At 38.6% G+C, this 22703-nt stretch overlaps 1 protein-coding gene across 3 annotated transcripts in view; it reads right to left on the reverse strand.

Moving 5' to 3' along the window:
- Window positions 1–1770: 1770 nt before the first annotated feature.
- Window positions 1771–22703, reverse strand: part of lhfpl4a (LHFPL tetraspan subfamily member 4a) — a 31091-nt gene continuing 10158 nt past the window's right edge. Inside the window, exons 2-5 of one of the 3 annotated variants that reach the window (XM_047158580.2) lie at window positions 11103–11339; window positions 8202–8218; window positions 7244–7279; window positions 1771–3399 (exon numbers count right to left, since the gene is read on the reverse strand). In XM_047158580.2, the coding sequence (XP_047014536.1) occupies window positions 3346–3399; window positions 7244–7279; window positions 8202–8218; window positions 11103–11339 (344 nt within the window). In that variant the 3' untranslated portion in view covers window positions 1771–3345. The remainder of the gene's footprint in view (window positions 3400–7243; window positions 7280–8201; window positions 8219–11102; window positions 11340–22703) is intronic. The other 2 variants (XM_017479177.3, XM_017479179.3) reach the window with 2 other exon arrangements.

Here is a 22703-nt window from a genome sequence, read left to right on the forward strand (position 1 = left end):
TTTTTTTTTTTTTTTTTTAATACAGGGCCCATGGACGTGTCATTGAGTGTGTGCGCCCTCATTCCTTTACACGCAGTAATTCTCAAATCATGCTATTATATTTACTTTTCTTGCTCTTTTAATAACAGAATGGCCGATGTCATACACAGTATGGCATAATACTGCAGTTTAAAGCATGACCTTTAATCTTGTGAAATAAAAATAATCCAAGTATATTTCTGTATCCAATCCTTTCCTTTCCAAACCATACAGCATTCACTCCCACTACAATAAAATCTCCTGAGGACAGTAAGCTGTTTTTCAGTGGTTCTCAGATCACACTGTTCTGTATTTTTTACTGCTCCAACATGCCTGATTCAACTCTTCAGCTATTTTAAGGCCAGGCACCACAGGCAAAAATGGTGATTTTGCTTCCGGGAAAAAAAAAAAAGTACATTCTTTTAGTGACTTTTAAATAGCTTCCGTTTGAATCATATAGAGTTAGAAGGCTTTGAAAATCAATCCAAGTTAATCCATTTGTTTAAAAAAACAAAAACATTTGTGATATGCTAATTAGTGCATATCTAATATATTGTTGTCTCATTTGTATATTTCAATATATTTTAGGCAGAAAAGTTTCATTCTGATATGAGTAAATAAATAAAAATGACGCCTATTTGTCTGAGGTATCTGGGCTTAATGAGTTTAATCAGGTAGGTGGTAACATGGCACACATTAAACTGTGCAGTACAGGGATTCTCCAGAACCACTCGTGACCCCTTATATGCTCAACAAAAAAAAAGAAGATTTTAGACTTAGAAGGCATAAAATGAAACATGATCAAAACCACTATTATGTTTGTTCATATATTATCAAGGAAACACATTTATGAGTTGCATTTATAAGTCTTCGTGGATCATGGTGAGAGAGAGGGCCTGTGACAAAAGGTGGACATGTAGGGATTCTGAGGCTGGTTGCCATGTGGACAAGGGGATCATTGCTTCTGTTTTGCAGGCTTAACTGAGGAAAAGTTCTGCTTGGTCTGTACGACTCCCTTCTCTCCTTCGGATTCACAGATTGCATTCCCATCCCGTTCATCCCCCCTTCCTCCATGGTCATGGGGCTGTGAGACGTTTGAGGCTGGGGTGATGTAGAGAACGCTGATTGAGAAAGGGACAGGGATAAAGCACCATTTGGAGGAATTCACATTTCACTCATCAGCTTCATGTATCTGAAAGTGTCCAATCACAAAGCTGCACAGTGCTCTCCAGACCCTCCCTCCAGGTTAGTGCAGAGTGTGTTGTCCTTTGAATGACCCAGGAAATGATTCCCAGCATCAATGTAATACTTTCTTGTGGAGCACAAGGAAAGTCTCTGTACAAGAAATTCTCTGCCCAGGGAGCACAAAAGGTGTTACATGTGCAAAGGTTATTTTGGGGAGAAGAGACAAGAAAATTACAGCTATTTTAAAAACCAACACTGACCAAAGAACAAAAATGCAACCTTTAATGGCATTGTAAACACATTTTGAATATAAACATCGACATGGTGTATTTAATTGCACAATTAGCCTCAGTGATTTATGTATCTGCTCAAAGCCCCAATCAGGATCGCTACAACTGACAGGCCAGATTCAATACCGCAGCATCAGAAGCTTTATATTTGTCATGTATATTTGCCATGCTTAGTTAAGAATCTCAGAGCTTAGTGCTGTTCTGGCAGTTCTGCACCTGGCTTCCACCACCACATTGGTCATACCTTTTAAAAAACTGAAGGAAAAAAATTGCTCTTTCAATCACATTGCTGCATAGCTGTGCCCAAAACTGACATTAAAGTGTTATTCCTCCTTACGTTAGGCATGAGGACACCAACGTGTGAAGCTATTTCTAGATGTAGTGAAACCCACGATGGCGTGAACTGAGACTCGTGCACAGTTTAGGATCTTTCTGTAATTAAAAAGATTCATTTACCTGGGGCTGATTGTAGCACGTAGGTTTGTTCATTGCAGCTGAGAACAAAAGGTTTCTTAGCTAACGTGAGTTTAGAAGCTAACGCTGAGATATATCTTCAGGCTGCTTGTGTTCCCTTAAAGACAAACCCCATATGTCGACCCATCATGGTCAGCTCTATTGTGCTGTTTAGTTGTATGGTCTCAGTGATGCTCAACTCGTCAGGTCTGGGAAATGGTGAAATACAACTTGTTAGTGCTCCACTTGTCGGGCCTGAGTAGAATGCAGCATGCAGGGCTTTTCATCAAGACAAAATGTATGAAACAAACATACGAAGTAAAACAAAATGTAAAAGGATTAAAACAAGCAAGATTAAGTAACTAGTAGTGAAATTATTGTAACCAGAATGCGAAAAGTGTCATTTGGTTGGTCATTGTTCGTCACCTCCCTGCTGTTTAACAGAGGCTAATTAAAATAATAATAATAAAAAAAAATAAAGATAAAGAACGGTGAACCAGATAAAATAAGCAGTGAAGCTTTGTGAATGGAAAGTTCCATGCCGAAATAATTTTTAACTTTCAGACATTAACATAGACTCCTCATGGTGTATAGCTAGAAACTCTGAGAACCGGCAGTTCCCATTTGATCAAGAGATGAAGAAATGGTGAGAAATTTCACAAGTTCGCTCCAGGGTGGAGTGGGAATATAGTTTGGGTCAATAAATGTGTTATGTCTGTACCCTGTCTCCATAGAAATCTATTATTTACAAATGAACTACTTCTTTTTCTCATACTAATCTCTGGTTGTTGACCATGTGTACAAAGAAGGGAGTTCAAAATCTTCCAGGAAAAAAAGTCGGTCTTCAAAATTACATCTTGTGCTGTACAAAATGTTGCCCCCCCCCCTCCCCTTTTTTTTTCTTTTATTTGATTTTTGGCTTGATTTTTTTAATTCATTTGTGTCTAGTAGCACCCAAGCACTTATACATATGCATTAATTCATTATTAGAATGTATTTTTTAAAGCTAGAAATAATTGCTTTTTCCCATTTTTGATAAAATATGTAAATTTGAACATAATACCGCTGTTGCAAGCATAATTATCACTGTAACATTGTAATTATAGTAATAATATAGAATAATAATACTGTGTAAGGTTCATCACTTTCCCAGAGTTGTTGGATTTGTAAAGCTGATTTTTTTTTTTTTTTTTTGTCTTGATTTTGAATTCTCTTTAAACAGGTGTATGTATGTAGAATAGGTTCTCTTCTTGAAATGTGCTCCAGGCCAGTCCTATATTACAAAGAGCTGAGCTAGCAGCTTCCTAACTTGAGGTCAGAGACGCAGACCTGAGAGGACAAGGAGAGAAGGACACAAGGATGAAGAAGGAAGAGAAGAAAGAGTGGAGGTGGCGTCTCTTTAATGGAATCGCTGGACTCCAAAACGAGGATCCTTTGTGTCACGGATTTCAATCTGAAAAGAAACATAAGAGAAATAGTGAGGCAAACCCCAGGCAGTAAGTCTGTATGGATCAAGATGGGCTCATATAGTACGTCCAGATTGGGTCTGAGCAGCCTAAAAAGACTACAGTGCAACAGAAGGAAAGAACAAAAGGAAATTGTGCTGATTTGCATTTATGGGGTATAGCCAGGGTGAGGGCAGAGTTGAAGGGGGAACAGAAAACAAGATTTAGATCATTCAGGACAACACGACCTCTTCACATCAATTTCACTGACCTGTGTTAGTGTGTACTACTATTTTGGCTTATCCTGGGAGCATGTGTATATTTATTGTAAAAATACATCCTGTAAATCTATATGCTATAATAGTGTCTTAGTCATCTTTTCCTCTTTAGCCAAATACTTAAAAGGTGTGTGTGGGAATGTGTACGCAAAGCTTGGAGTCAGTCTCTCCTCTGACAACGTCACTGAGAAACATGCTAACAATCCTGTGTCTCATTCCAACCTCAGTCATCAAATTGTTTTCATAAACTCAGGAATAAACCAACTCGTATTCATTTGATTAGAATCCAGCAACCCATCAGTTGTTTTCTCTCTCTCTCTCTCATGCTCTCTCTCTCGCTCTCGCTCTCTCTCGCTCTCACCCTTATCCACTCACACACAAATGCAGAGGCTTTGTTCTTCCTTCATCATTGATATTTGATCTCTTTCTTCCTCCCTCTTAAGTCAGTTAAAGTGATATCGAGATATGTCTGAGGAGTGTCATTTCTGTGGGCTGTAGTGCTGTAGGCCTGTCTACCGCCATTTCAGGTAAATGCTTTTAAACTCAAACCACATTTCTCTCTCTCAGCACATTCCTTTCCATTTACAGTCCATTACACCGTACACATGTTCCGAGTCTCTCACCCTGCCAATACAATCCCCTTCTGTCTTAAGAAGAGAGTTTGGGCATAGAAATCTGTCTTATCTTATCCCACGTCCACTGTGAACAGTGCGATTAAATATTACTTTGGGCAGTGATACATAAAGCCAATCATTTTTCACATAAGCAAATGGAATATTACATAAACAATATCCAGAGACTAATATCAGGGCCACATTACAAGATTTTATACAATCCTAGCCAATGCTGAAAATGTGAACATTTCCAGAATCACAGATTTCACAGGCTATTTTTTTTCGGATTGGATTGTCCTTCTATCAAACAATACAACACACTTTCAGATTATGTTCACAAACAGATTGTGCCAACAACTCTTGTAATTTGGGATGCTGCAGAGATTCTTCTGAACAAACGCTACTTCAGACCAAAACAAACATGGCAGACTCGGCTCGGGTATCATCGATTGTCTGTCTTTTCTGTAGTATATCAAAATCGTGTTTGCACACAAGACAGTTAGCATCCTCCCACAACAGGAGTCATAAAATACTGAACATGTTTAACATTAGAATTTTAAACTGGGGCAGCCACAACTGGACTGTTAGTGCTTAAGATTGGACTTTACACACCTGACACCACCGGATAATCTGTGTAAAATTAATAATTTCATACATATTTTGTGACTTTTCATTTGATTTTATTACAGGTATGCTTTTCCAGTCTTCCAGTGCTGAAGTGATGTATCCCTGCCGCTCTCTCTTATAATACTCCATTTCAAACACCTTTCATGCCATTTAAAGTTTTATGGACAGTTATCATAACAATAGATTTAACAATACAATACCTTTAACAATACACGTAGACTGGGCATAAAATTGTGTTGGTTTACTATACTGAACATTAGAAAAGAGATTTTAAGAAACAGAGCTTGCTTAAAAACTTGCTTGAAGTCTTGAGGCACCAAATATATTGCGTAATCCTATAAAATAATTATGTTTAATGAGCTGAGGCCTGATGGAGCTTGGATCTTGCCTGCTGCATGACCCATTGAGAAGCACTCCCCAATTTAATGAAATCTGGATTCAACACACAAAAATCAATCTGAGGAGGTTCTTCGGGAAGAATGGACAGTGTAACACAGAGGGAGATTACATAAGCAAATAATCTGTCATAACACCATTAGTGACCTACTTATGACGCCTGATGACACAAAGCTTGATGTCCCACTTGGCCCAGGCAATCCACTGCACCACCAGACAGTAAATAACCAATGCATTCCCTTATTTAAAGCAAAAAAAGGTGGAATGAGAAAGAGAAACATACGGTGGAGCACTGTGATACCACCTGGTCCCCTCCATCATCTCCCCTCCCCTGCTCTATGTGCTTATGGAGGCTTTGGGCCAGATGCCCAGGCTCAGCTTCTCTGCCATGCATGCGATCATTAACATTTGGCCTGAGATGGACAATCTAAATATCTTAATTACTCAAGTCTGGCTCAGCACGGCAGACAGGCGACTCTTCCTACTTAGGATTCATTAAAGACATTTGGCTAACATTCACTAGGTTCAGGGTACATAATATGGACATGACAGCTGCCCAAACTACAGCGTAGAAGTTCTATAGACACCACTCTGTGCGATAGCTGATTTAAAATGTTTCAGATTTTCTGAAATATTTAGTGAGAGGCTCAGGATATGTGTAAGGTGCAATGGACTGTAAATTCTCAGCGCACAAAGCCATCTCAACTGACCTTATGACTCTTAAAGTGACTTTACTGCTTTTGCTATTACTTTCCTCTGACTGTAGTGTTGACTCAATCTATGTTCTTGTGGAAAAGTATCTTACTTTCCCATAATTGTGCAACACATTCACAGAGATGGTTGTGGGACACAGACGTCATTTCTTCATGTCAATAATATTCAAACATGACTCCAAATTGAAATACTGTGCTATCTAACAGCAGGACATAGGTGTTTGGATTGCCAACAAACATGGGTTTTTAGAAAAAAGAGAAAGTGAGCATTTTATGTTTTAAAAGTCTTGCATTACTTAAATAACTTTGTATCAGCTAATTCTGTGAATGGAAAATGAACGCATAAAAATCTTGTTTTTCGATTTTTCATGTTTTTAAATGAAAAGTACTTTAATGTACCTGAATTCTGGAGTGTACAACTCGTTATATTTCAGCAAAACTAAAAACTAAGTGTACATCCAGCTAGCTAGCTAGCTTCCTATGAAAAGAGGAAACATTACACCAAAAAAGTCAACATCTCCCCAAACCATGACTTCTCAGTCTGTGATTTTTAGCCAGCATTTTAACCCCCCCCCAAACAAAGAAACAAAGAAACAAACAAACACACAAACAACACCTCACTTGTAGCCATTACTTCCCATTCGACCTAAGTAGTTATGTAATCATCATATTAATGCTAGAGACCAGAGACCCTTGAAGAATTTGACGGTCTCCAATTATTGAAGTTTATTTATTTATTTATTTTATTGCATTTTGAAGTTCCATCTTTGTGCTCAAAATATTAACTCTGGATGACAAATGCTACTCAAACTACTCAAAACTACTTACATGATGCATCCCAGTGTATTTGTGTAATCCCAGCTACACTATATATCTAAGCAAATGGCAAGATCTGTAATCTATATTGAGCCTTGACGTCAACGGCATATGAGAAGTGTTGATTGCAAGTCATGTTATTCATAGTTGCTTACTTCTTAATTCTTAAATACAAGATAAAGTGAAATTAGGGAGGTGATTATTTGAAAGGAGGAAATCACAGATTACTAAAAATGGGAAATTTCTGCACCACTCAGTCAGCAGCAGTAAACCAAAGGGAGAACAATCAAATCCAAAATCTCTTTGGCTAAAGCAGATTCAAGCTGCATGCTAGGACTGCATGCATATATCTAGAGAAGGGAAACAGGGGTGATAAATTGATCAATTAGTTTAATTATTGCATCTTACACCATCCATTCGGCGTGTAGAGGTCAGGTGCAGTGGCTGCTGAGGAGAAAACAGCACTATTAATCATACTAGTAAGACGTGTACACTAGATATAGTAGATATAACACTTTGCATGCTCTGCATGAAGAAAACGTGTGAGTAGATCTTAATATTCAGATCTCATGAAATAATAATGTTCTCCCAATTTCCTACCACCCTAGCCTATAAATTAGGCCAACAAATAGAGTATGTATTTGGCCCATAGTGGCCCATCAGTTCACTGTAACCTGGAGGACTATTTGTTGTTAATTTTTGAATGAATCATTTTGCAAGTTGAATTTGTTCTATTTTGACTACAGTACAAATTTGGACATTTGTTTTTGCTTGCGTGTGTAACAGCAAAGCTTTTAAGCATGCATTTTTCATGCAGCCTGTTGTCTGGTCATTACACCAAATTTATTTTGTTTTATGCAGCCATGTATTTGTCATCTAGTAATTAAGCTGTAGGTCTCCCCTTTCGCTCTCTGCTTTAAAGGTGTAAGTGTAAATACATGCTGGTTTGTAGGGCTGCCGGAAATGTGTTGCGACTCAAGTGAATTTGTTCTCTGACCTGACATCTCAAGGCATTTGCATTTTCCAGGAGGGAAGCATATGCCGCTAGAGGCTTCTTTAACACAGAACGGTTCTCTACTGCTTGTACTCCTGAACACGCTCCTTCTATCGTGTTAGCCTCCAATGCCATGCACTGCCCTTCTGTGACCCAGCATCTCAAGGCATGGCTGAGCTCACTGTTATCTTGGTGTGACACTGGGGGTTCAGGTTTGGGAGCACTAACACACAAGCAGGGGTGAGAAATCTAAGCGCTAACCCAGAGCATACATAATGTCAGGATACTACAGCACAACAACACTTATGTTTGGAGCACGATCACTGCATACAGCAACACAAGCACGGAAGCCACAGCAATGGGGAGACTTACCCTTGATACTGCAAAGTCTGTAAAGACAGAATAGAAACGGTTGTTTAGTTTGAGCTGCATTTATATGAAGGTGTGCAGCAAGGATAAATTTGCACACTGCTGCCAAAATGTGTTGCTGTAGAGTTAATGAACAAATCTTGTAAGGTAGTTCATTTGATTAGTTTGTCTTCTGCCATGTTGAAGTTAAAAAGGGCACCACATGCAGTGTAGTCTATCACTGCCATTCATAAATCACATGGCAGAGGTCCAGGCAGTGGGAGTCTGCCTCCCATTGCCTCGTTACAATAGGATTTACAGTGCCAGTGGAATGCCATCCAAAGCCTTGACTGCTATTGTAAATCAAGAAGATGTTTGGAGCATGGGAGACCAAAGCCATTTACAACATCCTCTCACATTCCAAAACGTATAAATATCTAACTGTAACTCAATCAGCAGCATGAAAGAAGATCACAGCCTGTAAAAACAACATTCTTAATTTGAAACATTATTCCTGAATTAGAAATAAATAAGCCAACGTGTGCTGTGTGGCGGACAACGAAGTGCCTTTTTGACATATACAATATGCAGTGAATAATTTAGCTCCTGCGTTGTGCTGCCCTTGTTCTCCAGGTGCACGCTAGGATTACTTAAAGATGTGAGTCACGTTCAGCAGTGGCAGGATTCCCTCCAGGTTCCATAAAAATTTTAATGCATGACACCACGGCTTGTGCGCTCCTGCATATGACTCGACTTTCGCATTTAGCCTGATGAAGGAGGGGTGCTTGAGATGGGGGTGGTAATTTGTGCTCAGGAAGAAAGATTTGATCAATTCTGAAGGTTTTTTTCTTCTTCTTCAAAATAGAGTAAATGGTGAGTAGAGTGGATTAAAGCCAGAGAGAAGAAATAGAAACTGGGGGATGCTTGGCAATTCTCTCCACCTTAGCACTCCACCCCTCTTTAAAAAACCCTCATATGAAATTGATTTATCAGCTTGAGTGAGGTGTGATAATAACGTGTGTGTGTATGAGAGAGAGAGAGAGAGAGAGAGAGAGAGAGAGAGAGAGCGAGTGAGCGAGAGAAAGAAAGAAACAAAGACACAGCTGCAGAGTGCCCAGTCGCTGGGGAGAGAGCAGCAGCCCTTCTTATCCTGCTGGAATCAGACATGTAACCATGGCAACTTCCTCAATAGAATCTGGAGGCTATGAAGGTGGTTATTTTTTCTTCTTCTCTTTCCCCCTTTCTTTCTCCCTTTCTTTCTTTCTTCAGGCAGTTTGATGAATTCTTACATAGCCCCCTCCCCCACCCTCTTTCTTCTTTTTCCCTCCCATTCATGTTCATTCAAGTTGTATTATTTTCTATCAAGGATGTACTGATTCTTATCATAAATGATTTACTAGAGTTTTATCGAACTCCCTTCTAAACCCTTAGCAAACTACATTCCTCCCTCTTTTGTATCTGAATTACGGGCATGATATAAAAGAAAATCTTTCAGGATGATGAAATCTGCTTGTCGCACAATAGCAATATGGATCAGTCTACCACAGTGGTCTGGCTTAAGAGGGAAAGATGAAATATTTATGAACATGTGCCCTCTCTTATGCTTTCATGAGTTCAGCATCACCCCCCAGAACCCCCCACCCCCCACCCCAACCTACTTCCTCCAAACATCAGTCGGTAGAGAGGAGTAAACAAAATAAAATGGAGGCGGTAGGAAACAAGCTCCACCATCTCACCAAGACCCACATTAAATACAGCAGTCATTTTGTTTAAAGCAGGGGTTTCCCTTCTCTCCTTTCTTGCTGAAAATTTTGTAGAACCATATGAGCTTTCTATGGTTTGTTTTTGGTGGTCTGTAATGGCAGGGTAATGGAATGTCTTGTTCCTAATGGTTCCTAATAGTTCTTGATAGCTGATCTAATTTTATGCTGATGGTAATGAACGCCCTATTGAGTGGCGGTATTTGATAGTATCTACAAATGGAAAGCTCCAGTAATCTGTAGTAAAACTATTAAGCCAATTCTCATTAAATGATGGAAACCAATGGAAATCTTCCTAATGAACCGTTGTTTTTTTTTTTTTTTTTTTTCCTTTCGACAAGTTCTTGGAGCAAGAAGTCTTTCACACAGAGGTTACTGGCTGTTTTCTTCCATTTCATATTGTGCTAAATCTGGCTTATGATGTTACTCAAATGCACTCCTTCTACCCCTTCATCAGATTATACTGTATATGCTATTTCACTGACCAATAAGGTTACATATTTTTGTGGTTCATGCTGCCAAATATTATCCATCCAGTAATCAACTCAAGAACTAGAAGGTTGCTGGTTCACACTGGTTCAAATCACAAAATCAAAGATGTTGGTTCCAAATGTTTAACAACTTTTCTTTTGTCTTATTTTCCACCATGTGTTTCTTTTCATGGAAAATAACCTTTAATAACATTATTTTATGCTTAGACTCACTCTACTGGCTTCCCATAGCAGCACAAATCTGGCCATAAAAAGCATTGCTGTTTTAAGACTGTTTTTGTTTCTTGTTTGTTTTCTATCAAACGTGTCAGTTGTGAGGTTTGTTGGCATGTGCATTAAAATCCAGTGGACATCAGGCTTACTTATTGATCTGTTGATGTTCAGGTGGAGTGCTTTCAGCGCATTTAGTGCTCGCTCTCGTTCCCAAATGTGGATTTCTGTAAACAAAATGATGGCCTATTCTGCTTAATGACTCTCTTTCCTTTGTGCTGTTTTGTTTCCTTTCTGCTCTTCTGTACTTGCCATAGTAGATGGTACAGATGTTAAACATAAATGCCTGTATAAACTATGCTCATTTGGTTCATGTGTTTCTGTGCCTACTGAGTTTTCATCCTACCATCTTCTCAGTGGTGTTATTGGATCAGATCATTCATGCTCAGTAGCTGTCCTCTCACCTTTATTGTCAGCCTTGACTTCATCTTGAAGGAAGTCGCTCTGGCGATTCCCGAGGACGAAGGCAAGGAAAGAGAGGATGAGTGCATCCAGGATGCCAATGATGGCCAGGATGTAGGCCCAGCGCACTGAGCAGTTCCCCAACGTGTACTTCCCTGTCTCCTCACCACACAAGTCCTGAACCACCTCTGCATCCCAGCCAGCCGGGAAAATTATACATCCAAACACCAGACACACAGCTACACAGAGAGAGAGCAAAAGAGACATGTTATTCAGACTAGGAAGAAAGAAATGTTGAAACTGAAACAAAACAATCCTCAAAATCAGCTGCTCATAAGAACAAAATAGAAATGATATACTATGAACTGGTGGGTTAGTTAAACAAACTACAAAATGATGCTGTGCTAGTACTGAATTCCTAGAAACTGTAATACCTATGTCACTGCTTATGTCCCTGGGTCACAGAGAAGTCTGATGCTTAGCATTTTATTGAGCTGCAAAATGGACTTCATCACAACATTTCCTTCTCAGTAAATGTTTGTAAAATAGCTTAAGACATAACAAAATCAAATAATGTGATAGAATGTGATATCAGGTTTCTTTTTTATTGCGCCTATTAAGGTAAGGGATCAAAACCGTATTATTGCTTACAGCACTACTCAATGTCATGAAGAACAGAGTGTGGGGTAAAGAACTGACACCTCAGCAGCTCTGCCTCTAAAGCAGAGAGTCTTACAGCCTGCAGCAATGAGCAATACCTCACACACACACACACACACACACATATACAAACACACACAAAACACAAATATCCACATCAGCGGAACTGCTTCTTTCAACAGTGCTTCTTGTGCACGATTCCATTTTAGAGAATTTTTTAGTCCATCTGAAGAAAAAAAAAAAAGAAAATCTCAACACTTGGTTCTTGATGTTTGTGAATGCAGTGTTGCTCACTGTTACAAGTGCAAGAATCAAAGATCACTCAGAGGATCATCACTGTTTTTGAACATCAATTGCTTCATGGCCAGTACTGCAAAAATTTTAATAACTATCTGACGAAGAGACAAGAAAAGTATTGACGATTTAAAGATATAGAGAACTGAATGAAAAGGGCAGCTTTTTCGCTACACGTGGTTGAGAACAGCCACTGCTGATTAGCTTTATCTTAGTCAGGGTCTTGGTGGATCTGGAGGCTATCCCAGGAGTATTGTCAGTACACTGGGCAGGATTACACCCTGGATGGGACACCAGTCCATTGCAAGGCACCATGCACATATCTAGGGGCAATTTAACATAGCCAATTCACCTACCGGTATGTTTTGGGGAAGTGGGAGGAAACTGGAGAACCCAGAGGAAACCCACATGGACATTGAATGGGGGCATTCAATTCCACAGATTCAATAAGCTGAGCTCCAGATTGAGGCCAGGACCCTTGAGCTGTGAGGTGACAAAGCTACTCACTGCACCACCATGCTGTGAATATATAACTAAAATATAGTGGGCAGAGGTTCACCTAAACTGGACAGTTGAAGATTGAAAATTTTTTTTTTTCCAATCTTTGACTGTCCAGTGTGGGTCAGCCTGTGCACACTGTTGCATCAGATTCCTGTTTTTGTCTGACAGGAGTGGAACATGATATGGTCTTCTGCTTTTGTACCCTATCTGCCTCAAGGTTCTATGTGTTGGGGTATGTTTCTGACCTCTTGATCTCTCGCATCAACTGCCACTTACTGTATTTATTTTTAATGACCATTCTATGTAAACTCTGTTGTGCATGAAATTCCTAGGAGATGCTTTTCTGCCCACCATGAGTGTAAAAAAGTGGATATTTGAGTTCTTATCAGCTTGAACAAGTCTGGCCATTCTCTTCTGACCTGTCTCATAATCTCTCATCGCTCACTGGAGGGTTTTTTTTTGTTGTTGCATCATTCTGTGCAAACTCTAGAGACTGCTGTGTGTGAAAATCAGCCGTTTCTGAAATACTCAAACCACCCCGTCTAGTACCATGCCATGGTCAAAATCACTGTGATCACATTTTCCACCATTCTGATGTCTGATAGGAACATTAACTGAAGCTCTTGACCTGTATCTGCATAGGTGTATGCGTTGTGCTTCTTGCATGAATGAGCAGGAGTACGGTGTTCCTATTAATATGAACGTATACCCATACGTTCACCTAAGCATTCATACCTGGGGCAATGCAGTTACACCTACGTTCCATACTGCACCATCACAAGGTGTTGGGAGGTGTGAGGAAACCCACACAGACATGGAGAGAACATGTGTGACTCCAGTCCGACAATACCCCAAACTCAGGATCAAACCAGGAACCCTGGAGCTGTGAGGCAACAACACTACCCGCTGTTCCATTGGACCAATTTGAGATAAAAAAAAAAAGAGGATTCAAATGTTCTGCATTGTACTCATTCAGCTTGTCTGACAATAATTAAATGATTTATGCCTGTTATTTAGGAATATGTCCTTCCACAAGATTGTGGACAATTTATGCACGCACACACAGGCTTACACACAGGCTCAATTACAGCCTTGTGGACTAAAATTACATTCACACTCATCTCCAAAATCACATGTGAAAATAAACCTGTCAACATGATTTATTTATTTTGCATTAAAGGAGTATTCTGCGGAATTTTCAGAACGAAGATGTTAATTATTTCCTAAACATCTCAGAGCTGTATCAGTTCCAACTGCAAAATACAGATGAAGAAGTGCAGCAGACTGATAAAGAGAAAGCCAGAAGGCAGACAAACCAAACTGGCTGGTGTTGAAGCAGATTTATTTTTTGCAATAGAGTACAATGCAATTTACCACTACTTTCAATAGCTAATCTGATTTCCTGCAGCTGCTCTGATGAATACTATCAGCCTTTGTAAAGGATTTGTGAAGAAAGAAGGAAAAGGAAAGCAGATTTTTACAGATTTACCATGTTGGTGTTATTAACACTGCATAAAATATGTAGCTCTACTGGTAGCCTGGATTAAAAAAAAATACAGCTGCTATCTTGACACTGTAGACATCATGACCCCTGGTTCCTATGACAAATACAGAGATTAAATACGATTCAGTTCGGTTCTCACTAAAAAGAACCTTTATTTATTTATTTATTTATTTATTTATTACAAAATGCTGCATCATGTTGCAGACTTCACAAGCAGAAGAATTTAGAAATCAGTGAACCTTCACTTTAGAAGACACACTAGAGTCTTTACAAAGTCATTTTCCTTCACAAATTATAACGACAAATAACAATTGGCACAACATGTGACTGTCTAAGCAAGCTAAATATGTTTCAAAGCAACAATCGTTCCCAACTCAAGAAACTGTCATTTACAGTTGACAACAATATTCATCTTCTAATATTTTCTCTGTCTAATTTGAGTTTTTGATCAGAAACCTTTGCTGATCATGCTATCAAAATCTATTATGATGCTAGGACACAGTGCTGCTGCGAGTAAGACTAGAGTTCATTCATTTCATTATAATGCCTGTTTGTTTTTCTTTTAATAATGATGGAGAATGATCATTTAAGAAGATAATATTTTTAAAATCAAGCCCAGCATATATATGCTGCCCTGTGCACAACACGTGGTCTGTGTGTGCCATAACATTAAAACCACCTGCCTATTATTGTGTAGGTCCCCTTGTGCCACCAAAACAGCTCTGACCTGTCGAGGCAGCAATTTGTGCTACTGTAGTTCTTCTGTGGGATCGCACCAGAGGGGCTGGCCTTCGTTCCCCACGTGCATCACTGAGCTGCCCATGACCCTGTTGCCAGTTCACCGGTTGTCCTTCCTGGGACCAATTTTGGTAGGTACTAATGAATGTATACCAGGAACACCCCAAAAGACCTGTCATTTTGAAGATGCTGTGACCAATTTGTCTAGCCATAATTCACAATTTGGCCCTTGTCAAATCTGCTCAGATCCTTAAGCTTGCCCATTTGTCCTGCTTCCCACACATCAACTTCTAGAACTGACTGTTCACTTGCTGCCTAATATATCCCACCCCATGTTAGGTGCCACTGTAAGGAGATAATCAATGTTATTTAATTTCAGATAGTGTTTTTAGAAGGCTAAAGTGGTTTTACAGGCATAGAAATTGGTAATACTGTAGAAAGAGTGACTTAATAAAACATATTAAGCATATGATTATCACAACATAATCATATGCTTAATATGTTTTATTAAGTCACTCTCTTCATGATTGAAATACATTTCAAAGTCATTATGATAGGCCTTTGATGGATTAAAACATTTCTTATCACTTTGATTATTTTAAATTTTGATTCGACCGGATGAATGACATAATAATCATATTTTAAACCAAAGTCTGAGCAAAGAAATTCTTCTATAATATCCAGCTTTAAATTGGTAGTCTTTTTTCTTGGGTGTTGTATCCTCCTGTCATTCAGGCCAACAGCCTGATCCTACAGTGCTATCTGTTTGAACAGGACTGAGGGTGTTCTCAAAGGCCCACAGAGACTGTTTCTGCCCCAGCCAATTGCACAGTCCCAGGGGAGTCACTCGATGGATGAGTCTCCTCTCATGCTGATGACAGTGGAACAGAAAAGCTGATAGCAATGAACTGCTTGTTGTGTGTGTGTGTGTGTGTGTGTGTGTGTGTGTGTGTGTGTGTGTGTGTGTGTGTGTGTGTGTGTGTACACACACACACACACACTGCTTTATCAGCAAGAAAATTTAAATGTGTAGAAATTTTACAAGGAAATAGAACCGCTTATGAGACACTGCTTTGAGCAAAAGTTATGTTTTTATTTCATAAGCTTTTTATTCCATATATAATTCTATGAGATTTATAGAACTGAGCTCAGTTTTTGCAATTTAAGTATTAACTCCTCACTAAATTCACTTAACTCTTAGTATGGATCCTTTTAGGCTATAAATTTCCAAGTCTATATGCCTCATCCAACTTTATATAATAATATAACTGTATGCATTCTGATATATTTGACATCAATGTTTATAAGAAAATGGATCAATACAAATTTCCTTAGGAACACTGAAGAACTTCTTCAGCCCTACTGCACACTGATGGAATTCATATTGAAAGAGAGAGGTAGCAGATTTACCCCAGTGACTCATGGGAATTTATAAGGAACACAGTCATATACAACAGTTCTGCTCCTGTGTGTGTGTGTGTGTGTGTGTATGTGTGTGTGTGTGTGTGTGTGTGTGTGTGTGTGTGAGTGTGTGTGTGTGTGTGTTTGCGTGCTTGTGTTCAACCTTCTGATTCTTTTTAGGCTTGTGTTTCGGCCTTAGGTTGAATAGCAGTGCTGCACTGATCCTCTCTGAAGTCTTCATACATTTCATCACAATCTCCCTCCCCACCCCCTCTCTACATGCTCACACACTTACTCATCATCTGCCTCTCTATCTATCCTTCATCATCCTTGGTCTTTCACTTTCTTTCATGCGCAGGCACCAACTATATCCTTTATATGTACTCAACCCCCCATCCCCCCCCCCACCATCCTCTTGCTCACTTACTCACACATTATGTGAGTATACATCTGTGTAAAAAATGTATCAGCCGCCATACATCATTTACTGCCACAGATTACTAATTTAACTTTAAACTAGACTGTCACCTCTGTATGAAAATGGTCTCAGTCTCGCTTTCTGTCTCCTGCACTCACTTTCTCACTCTCTGTATATTACATAATGGTGATTCCTGTCTGTGGGGTGACAGTGTTTTTATGTCACCATAAGCAGCTCGATCGAATCTGTCCTCTCTTCAGCACAGCTCCATTTCTGCACCTAGTTTCTTTCCAATTAGGAGCCACACACACACATACACACACACTATTTGCATGAAACTGATATCATTCTTGCTGTATTTAGTTGTGTGTATTACGATGGATATCAATTCAGTGTCAGGTTATGACTGGTGTCTGCAACAAATGTCACAAATCCAAATATGAACAAAAAAGGCCAGATGAGACTTAATAAGAATGTCATTGTGTACGCGTAATTAAGATGTATTAGTGTGTACTGTATGTGTGTTAACTGTTTATGAAGTTTATAGGATGAACCTGGAGCTTTGTGATTTAAGCCGAAAGGTAGAGTAAAGATTCATATGCTGTTTCATTTCTGCCCGTCAGAATCATACTGCCAGTGGGATAAATTGCATGTTGCTTCAGGCTCAGATTGTCACGATATGGAGAGGCGGAGACGGATGCACGTGCAGATTTAAAGTTTAATAAAGAACAAAACAAAAGACACAGCAATACAGGCAAGGCGGGAGAACATAACGTGATAACAGAGGACAATCAAAGCCAGACAAAGAGTGCGGTGCAAACTGTGAGTACACACACACACACACACACACACACACACACACACACACACACACACACACACACACACACACAGGTGCTCGTTAACAGGAATGGGAATCAGGTACAGGAGGTCATGTGACAGTGATGCAGAGGTGTAGTGGCTGCTGGGAACTGAAGTCCAGAGTTCCTTCCAGTAATACGTGGCACAGATGTAACTTAAATTCATATAAATATAGAGCAATCTGAAGTATAAATTAAAGAGAGCTATAAGGTGGCGTCCATTATATTTTTGAATATACATACTGCATAGTCAATGGAATGAATGTAATATCATAATAATAACGTTGCAGTCCACATTGGGCTTATGAAGAAATCTGCAGTCAGAAGAGGCTACATGCATACTCCAAACACAATCTTAATGCATTTTAATGTATGAGAGAAACATTAGAGAAACACAGTATTTATGCCCCTTATTTGTAACCGATATACAAAGGTATACAGGTACACACAGTACACCAATGTAGAGAGTTATTGATTTTCCTACCCTGTCTTAAAATTCCAAAGATTTCCAGAAATATTAATGTGTTGCAGTAGTGTTAATTAGCACTCCGATTGGTCAGGGCAGGAGGTGTACACAAGAAATAAGAACAAGGATTCAACAATGCTTTATTTCATCATGGCCAGACATCGCTGCCAGGATGCTAACATTCCAATAAACACACACACACACACACACACACACACACACACACACACACACACACACACACACACACACACACACACGTTAGTCTATTCGATCATTGTTTCCCACTACAGCAAACAGCATAGATTATTGCTCTTCAAACTGTAGCACCTTACTGTATATTTCTCATCTAATAGTTCTTTGGCCATGGATAGATTACTGCTTTACATTAAAACCAAAAACTCGCCGAACAGCACTTCAGTTATTTTGCAGGAAGCAGATATACAACTAAAATGCCTCCTTTACAGACAAACTCAGTGACTATGTCCTTGTACTATACATTTTTCTTCATATAATCAAGACATTAAAAATCTCCATCTTTTTTTTTTGTTTCTCAAAATGTTTATTAAGACTTTAATCATTACATCAAACTGACATGTAGGAAGAAATAACACAGGATGAAATAAACAAATAAACAAAACAATATGTCTTTATTTTGTTATTTTCCCATGGTTATTGAGTTGTATATGATACATCAGATTTAGAAGACAATTGCTGAGTAAATGCTCAGTCACCCTAAAGTGAACAAATCATTAATCTATTAGAACGATAGTCATGACCGCAGGTGGAGCATTGCTATTGGCCAGAGGTATACTGTATTTTTGGAAGAGGTGGTAGGACAGTAAATGTTATAAAGTCATATTCCAGTGGTAATAGGTTATATCATTCTTGTAATTTATACATTTCAAAGGTACATGTACGGTACAAGACAAACGTGTACATACGTCCTGGCTAAAGATTTTCTCCTGTGTTAGGTCAGACTCAGATTTATTTAAACTATATCGGATTTTCAGTGAGTCAAACATTTACATACACTTTGTTATTATTTGTTGTCATTGCCTTTTAATTGTTTGAACTTGAATCAAATGCTTGGGTAGCTTTCCACAAGCTTCTCACAATACTCTGGAGATAAATTTAGGATCACTGTCCTGCTAGAAAACCCAGTTGCAACCAAGTTTTAACTTTCTGGCTGATGTCTTGAGATGTTGCTTCGGTATTTCTACATAATCCTCATTCTTAATAATGCCATCTATTTTCTGAAGTGCCCCAGTCCCTTTTCCATCAAAACACCCCCATGCTGCCACCCTCATGCTTCACAGTTAGGATGGTGTTCTTCGGATGAAATCTCTCACCCTTTTCCTCCATACATGATCATTATGGCCAAACAGTTGACATTTTTGTGTCATCTGACCAGAGAACACTCCTACAAGCGAAGAACTTGGACTTGGTGATCAGCTTCAAACTTCTGTCAGACTTTTTTTATGTCCCATTTGGAGTAGGGGCTTCTTCCTTGCATGGTGATATATATATATATGGACTCTCTTAATGGTGGATGTACATATTTGGGACCTGATGCCTTCAATTCCTTCACCAGTTCCTTTGTTGTTATTGTTTTGGGTTCAGTTGTGGAAGTCCACAGTTTTTTTTCTGAGGTCTTAGCTGAGTTGCTTGTTTTTTTTTCTCATGGTATCAAGGGAAAAACCACTGGCTCTAAAGGTAAGTCCTTTTACAGCCACAAGTGCACTCCAAATTAACTCTTAATTATGACAATTGGCCAATCAGAAGCTTCTAAAAGTCATTATATTAATTTCTGAAATCTTCCAGACTATTTAAAGAGACAGCCAACTTGGTGTATGTAAACCCACTGGAATTCTGATATAGTGAATTATTGATTGTAATCAAGTGTTTAAAAATGACCTCTGATGTGAACATATTAGTTACCCTGATTAAAAGTGTGGAGTTGTGAAAAACTGAGACTTTAACCTAGGGGTATGTAAACTTTTGGCCTCAACTATAATGGTGATGTTGTACGGTAAATAGTATGTATGTAAGGATGCTGCTCAACATATGTATAAAAGTTGAACAGATGTTTCATCTAAAGAACTAAGGGGAATCAGATCCATTGTGTGTGTGTGTGTGTGTGTGTGTGTGTAGGAGATGGTGGGTGCAGTTAAAGATGGATGGCTCTACAAATAATAGAGCTTGAACAGGGATTCAGGTTTGTGGCTGTTGGAGAACACTCTGCTCCTGTACATGCCTGTGTGTGTGTGTGTGTGTGTGTGTGTGTGTGTGTGTGTGTGTGTGTGTGTGTGTTCATGTGTGTACAATTGCATGTGTGTATGGTGTGACAGAAATGAATACTGCAGTGACACGTGAAGCATTGGTTAATACAGCCAATTGTCTCTGAGAATCACTCAATCCTGTGCAAAGCATGCTTCCTAGTGGCTTCCTTTTTACAACATTTGAATCTACTTAGTGATTTCATGGAATTTTTGTATGTGTGTTGTGGAGTGTACTTTAGGCATTAATGACTATAAAAAAGTAACTTATATATATATATATATATATATATATATATATATATATATATATATATATATATATATATATATATATATATATATATATATATATATAGATAGATAGATAGATAGATAGATATAGATATAGATAGATTGATAGATATAAATATATAGATATAGATAGATGAATAATGACTTATAATGATTGCTGTCAGTGGGAGTCAGTGGGAAAGAGCAGTTATCCTGCATTTAGCAAAATGACACCACTAGATTGTAAGGAATTATGGCTGGTGTGACACGGCATGATATGAAGCGGAAGATCGGTGATTAGTGTTAGTGATTATGTTTCACAAACAGCACGTACAGGTTGGCAGTTCTTTTGTGTGGATAACCCACATCCGGACAAAGACACAGGTAGTTTAAGTAGCAGTAAATCTGAACATAAGGATGAAGGAAAACATTGGTGACAAAAGTAAATAAAAGCTTTAGTAAACTAATAAAAAGACATGTAAAGTTGAGCTTTTTCTGTTCCCTTTTTGATTAAATGCACATCATTACAGTTAACATACAGTCATAAAGGGTACCGTTAACGTACAATAAAATACTACAAGTTGTTCAAAACTGATTTTTAATAACTTTAAGTAAGTAGTCAATACTAAAAAAATAATTAATTTTTAAATAGAATTTAATGGTCAGACTTTGCCTTAAAAGCTTTAGTAGAACACAGATGTTATATTATCAAGAACAACAACAACAACATTACAAGCATCTGGTTTGTAAAACTGTGAATATTTAGAGGTACACAGACTCTGACTATTTTGATTATTTTAATCACAGTCTCCATGGAAGTGTTCTGTTTTTTGTCAATATCTTTGGTAAATATCTCAGATAATATTGTTGTACCAATGCAGTGCTACTAACATTATCTACCAGAAGGACATTTTTTCTTGCTGTTTGGTCTATTCTTCATAATTAGCAGATAAGATTCACCATGCCCCACAGAAATCTCCATTTTTGCAAAAAACATCAAATATGGTCCTTGCCTTTTCCTTTACATCTGATGTTTGCACTCTTCTAATTGTTTACTATGTGAACAATGAAACATCAACACAAAAGACTAATAGTCAGTTACTGTGCTTTATCAACACAATTTTCAATAAATTTGTAGAACTTTTAAACTGGACAGGTTTGTATTTTTTGCCAAACAAAGGCCAGGCCCAGTGTCTCCTGATACCTTCTTCTTCAATTCAGCACAGGGAATAAACAAGTGAATACCATCCATTACTGCTGAAAATCAATACCTCCATGTTTTACACTGATTGACAATTTGATGCCTCAGAGACATGCTCCATTATCTCGGATGCAAGCATCCGCTAAGGAGACAAAGTCTGTTGCCCTCCTCGTTACGGAAATGCAATGCAATCGTATTTTCTATGGAAGAAGGCGAGGTGATTAAAAATCTATAAGAGGCTGTTATGACTTAGGGCCAGCTGGAAACAAGCCGGGGAGAATTCTCTACGCAGTGTTGCATGAACACATGCACGCACACACACACACACACACACACACACACACACACACACACACACACACACACACACACATCCATCTAGCAGTGAGTCATCCTATGAGACTACACTTATGTAGATTTTAGTTGAACCTGAAAGCTCAGTCTGACTGCGCACACCTAACTATAGTTGCTAAGGGCTGAATGCGTGTGTTTGTGCATATGGAGGTCCATGTGAATGTGTATTAAGTGCATTCATGTATTAGAATATTCAAATAAATGTAACCATTCTCAGCATTCATGCTTACATACAAGCTAATAATAAATCCATTTTTGGACAGGACACTGTTGGATGTTATCTAATGTATAATGAGAAAGAGGCTAAATGTAAGATCACCATATGTAGCATATAATGGTGTGTGTGTGTGCATATGTGTGCGTGCACGCCTTATTAGAATTTCACTCTCTCTCTCTGTATCTGAGAAGAACCTGGTAAAACAGTGTGAAGCAGTAACACCCAGCAGTAAGTACCAAATACTACTTTGAGATCTGTGTTACACAGTAATGGAATGATAGTTATAGCTTTTGCACTATCAAAATACAATAGCCGCAGCTTCAAATGTGAGCTAATGAACCACTAATTAACCAGAAATAACGGCAAATGAACAGCAACTGAACACACAGGTAAATGGAGGCATTAAGAGAATGCATCACATGTTCATGCACAGGTAC

This window comes from Ictalurus punctatus, chromosome 11, assembly GCF_001660625.3.
Source record: "Ictalurus punctatus breed USDA103 chromosome 11, Coco_2.0, whole genome shotgun sequence".
NCBI classification, from domain to species: Eukaryota; Metazoa; Chordata; class Actinopteri; order Siluriformes; family Ictaluridae; genus Ictalurus; species Ictalurus punctatus.